Source organism: Orycteropus afer, unplaced genomic scaffold, assembly GCF_000298275.1.
Source record: "Orycteropus afer afer isolate SDZICR_OR568_19922 unplaced genomic scaffold, OryAfe1.0 scaffold00637, whole genome shotgun sequence".
Taxonomy (NCBI): domain Eukaryota; kingdom Metazoa; phylum Chordata; class Mammalia; order Tubulidentata; family Orycteropodidae; genus Orycteropus; species Orycteropus afer.
The window spans coordinates 1245971-1251377 of NW_006922224.1; the positions used below are offsets into that span (position 1 = coordinate 1245971).

Below are 5407 nucleotides of genomic sequence, written 5' to 3' on the forward strand. Positions count from 1 at the left end.
GCTGCGATGATGGGCTCAAGTATAGCAGGGATTGTGGGGCTGGCGCGGGATCGGGCAGTGTTTTGTTCTGCTGTGCATGGAGTCGCTATGAGTCGGAAATGACTTGACAGCACTTAACAACAACAACATAGTCTAACCAGGTGTGGAAACCCAGCATTAAAAGTCGAACAGGTTTCTTTGCAGTGGTCCATCTGAGAGTCTTTAACTTGTTAATGTAAATTATGAATGCCCAACGTATGGAGAAGGAAATGAGAGGAGATGGATGACAAGTGGTGACCAAATTGACTTGACTAAGAAAACTTTTTTGTCATTGACCATCTCAAGGGACTGATGTTCTCTAGGATTGTTGGTGTCAGCTGCTATCAAGTTGCCTCAACTCATGGTGACCTACACACAACAGAATGAAATGTTGCTTGGTCCTTTGCCATCCCTGTGATCAGTTGCAGATTGGACCCTGTGCCCCACAGGGTTTTCATGGCTGATTTTCAGAAGTTGATCACCAGGCCTTTCTTTCTAGTCCATCTCAGTCTGGAATCTCCACTGACTCCTATTCGGCATCCTAGCAACACTTCAGCCTCCACCTTGGAAATAACTGTTCTATTCCTCTGAATAACTTTAGGAAATGCTGTCCTAAGGCTACATTCCATTTACAGGGGGCAATTCAGTAGCCCAGAATGGGAGACAAGACATCTCAATGTTAGCTTCTAATTCTGTTGCATACTCCTTGTTATTGGCACAAATGTTAAAGTTAGGTTACTAATTTAAAACAAAAAAATCCTAGCCACTTATTGCAGAGGCCATGATCCAGGTGTTAGCAAGATGGCCACTCATTGCAAAGGACAAGACTCAGGTGTTGGTGAGATGGCCACTCATGGCAGAGCCCATGATCCAGATGTCAGTAAGAAGGCTATCTTGATGTGAGCAGGAAAGATCTGATTTACATGAGGTGACTCCAACTGGGTAGCCTTTCTGTTGCATCCCGCCGAGCAGGTGCTCTCCTAAGATGACAGGGGTTAACTTTCTGTTGGTTCTTTCCCACATTCCGGCACTGAAGGCCAGGGTAGGCACCAAACCCAGGGCCAGGCTCCATCTCACCACACTGTGAAGATCTTCAGAAATGCTTGAGATTCTCCCAGTGAAGACCCAGCAAGCCTGATAAGTATTCAGGAATCACCCTGGTCATCAATCTGACACCTCCCTACGAGACACCACCTGTAGGTCCCACCTAGCAAAATCCAGACAGTGTGCTTAGGGATATTCATAAGTGTAGCTGGGTAAACAAAACCTTAAACAAGATGGGAGGAATTACTGTCCCACTGCAGACTGAGACACAGTCCCCAACATCCCTATCCAAATTGCAGCCTAGGATTTGAATCTTCAGCTTTTGACTTGGGCTGGAGAAGACAATAGTATCCAATTTTGGCCAGGTCCTGAGTGCTTTATTTTCACTTTTCCCAATTAGCAGTCCTCCATGTATACACCTAAACTGGGTGCTGCGGAGTCAACTTTGACTCCGTGTGTCCCCATGTGTGTCAGAGTAGAACTGTATCCCCTGGGGTTTCGAGGGTTGATTTTTCAACAGTTGATCGTCAGACCTTTCTGCCAAGGTGCCTTTGGGTGGACACAAACCTCCAGCCTTTCAGTTAGCAGCTGAGCATTTACTGCACCACCCAGGGACCCTCCATCTGTGGGTGTGGTGAACCAACGTAACAGCCCCAGACCTCAGTGTCCTCCTCTGGAACATGGGGATAATATGGTACCTGCCTCACTGGGTAGTTCTTGCCAAGCCTGACTGTAGTAAGTACTCAATAAGTACTAGCTGCTGTTATTATAGGAGCCCTGGTGGCACAGTGGTTAAGTGTTAGGCTGCTAACCAAAAGGGGGAGAAGACCTGGCCATCTGTTCCTACAAAGATGACAGCCTGGGAAACTATGGGGCAGGTCGACTCTGTCACATGGGGTCACCAGGAGTTGGAATCGACTCAACAGCACCCAACAACATTATTATTGTTATTAGGTGCCGCTGAGTTCACTCTGACTCACAGCAGCCCTATGTACAACAGAATGAACAACTGCCCAGTCCATATACCAGTGTTTCACTGCTATTCATAAGGTTTTCACTAGGCCAGTTCTTCCCAGTCCAGCTTAGTCTGGAAGATCCACTGAAACTTGTCTATCATGGGCAACCCTGCTGGTATTTTAAATACCGTGGCATAGCCTCCAGCCTCACAGAGGCATGAAGCCACCACAGTATGACAAACTGACAGACGAGTGGTCAGTTAAACATTATTATAGTTAGAACTTTCATTCTGCAGAACTCCAGTTCCGGTTCCAGCCTGCAAGACCAGAAGTTCGCCAGCATGTTCGATCTGACTCCCGAGTACCGCCAGCAGCACTTTCTCACCGGACTGCTCTTCACCGAATTGGCTGCTGCCCTGGATGCCGAAGGGGAAGGGTATGGTTCTGATATTTTAAATGGAATTTGGAGGCCAAAAAAGATGTCCTTAAAGAGATCCATAGTCCAGAGGCTTGTGCTGGGCCAGTACCAAAGGGGGAAGCTTCTGTGTTTTGAGAAACAGGTTCCAATAGGAGTGTAGAAAAAGCACGGGGGAGGGAGAGGGACTACAAAATGACTTAAAAAAAAAATTCATTGTGATTTGGGTGAAAGTTTACAGAGAAAATTCATCTTCCATACAGCAGTGCACATACTTTCTCACAAAATGACTTCTTTCAGTCAGTTTTTTATTATGCAAGAATTTCCTGATTCTGTGGCAACAAGTTTTCCAGTGATTGGCAAACTCCCTGGAACAGGAGCAAACCTTTCATTTATTGTTGCAGTGAAAATATACACCCAAAACGTTTGCCAGCAAATACCTTACACATTTACAGTTTAATGACAGTGATTACGTTTTTTGTGTTGTGCCACCATTATCACTGTCCTTTCCCAAAATAGCCTACCACCTCAAGTGGATGGCAGTGAGTTTGGTTTTGGTATTCAAGTAAACTCGATGCTTCCTAAACAGATGTTCCCCTGGGCTCCCTCCTTCCTACTCCTGGTCACCACTAATAATCTTTGGGTTCTCTGTACTAGCATATTTCATATAAGTGAGATCATGCAGTATTTTTTGTCTAATTGGAAGTTCTCAGGTTCTCTCAGAGTACTTGTACACTAGTGAAGGAAGCAGGGCACTCCTGCGGGGACAATCACAGGAACACATTTGTCCATATAATTGTGCCGTACAAGTGATGCTTGAGTAAGGGCATGCCTCTGTCTCCCTGTAGGTCACTGGGGAGTGGGGAATCTCATATTCTTAGTGCTGATCAGAATTCTCCTAGAAATTTAGGTCCTGAGTATATCCTGGTTGTTGTTACTCTATTGAGTCACCCCTAATTCATGGTGACCCCATGTAAAACCGGATGAAACGCTGCCCAGTCCTGCACCCTCTCCATGATCTGTCAGTGACAGGACCATTGTGATCGAGGGTTTTCATCAGCTGAGTTTTGGAAATAGATCACCAGACTATTCTTCCTGGTCTCTTACTCTGGAAGCTTCTCTGAAACCCATTCAGCATCACAGCAGCACACGAGCCTCCACTGAGACAGGTGGTGGTCGTGCATGAGGAGCAATAGCCGGGAATCAAACTGGGGTCTTCCATGTGGAAGGCAGGAATTCTACCCCAAACCACCCCTGCCCCCGAGTATATCCTTAGGAAACTGCGTTTCCCTAGGCTTTCTCAACCCTAACTAAACTCTTCCAATTTTCTCAGTAGAAGTTTCTATCCTATAACTAACATATTTATAGATGATGATAAGGTGCAGAGAGAAAGATTTGAGCACATAGAAAATTGCCTTCATATACAAACACACATACTTGCCCATACACATGTATGCAGTCACACAAGCACCCACACAAGCACATACGTACAAACACATGTATTCATACACACAAACACATGCACACATACATACAAACACATGGATTCATACACACAAACACATGCACACATACACACAAGCACCCACACAAGCACACAAACCACACACCAAAAACCAAAAAACCAAACTCACTGCCACTGGGGCATTTCTGACTCATAGTGACCCTCATTGGGTTTCTGAGGCTATAAATCTTTACAGAAGTAGATCACCCTGTCTTCCTTCCATGGAGCAGCTGATGGGTCTGAACCACTCACTTTCCAGTTAGCAGTCAAGTGCCTTATCCACCACACCACCAGATCTCCTTACACACACAAGCTTTTTCTTAATTGTTCCTTCAGTGCTTTCTGGAGGTAATTTTTAGGATTTACATTGGCAGTAGTTTCTGTTTTCAATTTTCCATCTATTCTGCTGCCTAGGGAAACAGCCCTGACTTGTGGTTTGATCCCTTGGAAAATGGTTGCTGCTATATTATAGCAACAGGATACAGTGTTTGCATCATTACTGCCATGAAATCATGCCTAATCAGGTAGATGTGTTCTTCAAACATACATAAACTCTCACATACCACACACTCACACACACACACACACTCACATTATCACACACTCACACATTTGCACCCTCACACACACTCTTACTTACCCATACACACTCACACACACACGCACACATACCACACACATTTGCACCCTCATATACACATGCACATTCACAAACTCACACATGCACACACTCATGCACATGTACATTTGTACCATCACACACACTCCCCCATACATACTCATCACTCACTCACACACTCATTGATGCACCCACACACATTTGCACCCTCACACGCACACTCAGTACCTCCACACCCTTCACACCCAGAGGGGAGCTCATGAACAGGGAGCTCCAGGTGAAGCAAGTGATCCAGTTGCTGGATTGTCAGTTCCTCTCCTGGAATGTCATCAGAAACTGTCACAGTTTTACCGTGTGGCTGAAACCTCAGATGAATCCCATCCTTTAACAGAACTTCTTCCTGATCATCATTCCTTTCACTGCCAACAATGAATGGCTTGGCCCATACCTGGCCACCTGTGGTGCAGGGCGCAGTGGGGCACAACTCAGCACCCGGATCCTCAGTGGGCCTCAGCTCCTGTTTCCACTGGGCCTCCGTGGAGATTCACCCCAGGGGTGTGCACACACATCCACACAGCATGAAAGACAGTGTTTTCAAGTCTGTGGAAATTCTCAAGCATCTCTGTTTCAGGCTAGAAAATTGTATCGCATTATCCAAGCGTGACCACTTTCTACAACCACAGACTAAGAGATTGGCCAGAACATGACCAACTTTTGAAATGTGATTTCCAGTTATTTTAGCCACAGTGTAAGAAGCTGGGACATTTGACAATTTGGTTAATATTTTCTATATAATGGGATTCTCATGTGGCCTTCTTTCATTTGAAAGATAAAAAATGCTTTTTTTTTTT

At 45.3% G+C, this 5407-nt stretch overlaps 1 protein-coding gene across 1 annotated transcript in view; it reads left to right on the forward strand.

Moving 5' to 3' along the window:
- Nucleotides 1–5407, forward strand: part of LOC103210666 (dedicator of cytokinesis protein 8) — a 249080-nt gene that overhangs the window by 143403 nt on the left and 100270 nt on the right. Inside the window, exon 27 of the mRNA XM_007956577.1 lies at nt 2315–2454. Coding sequence (XP_007954768.1) covers nt 2315–2454 — 140 coding nt within the window. The remainder of the gene's footprint in view (nt 1–2314; nt 2455–5407) is intronic.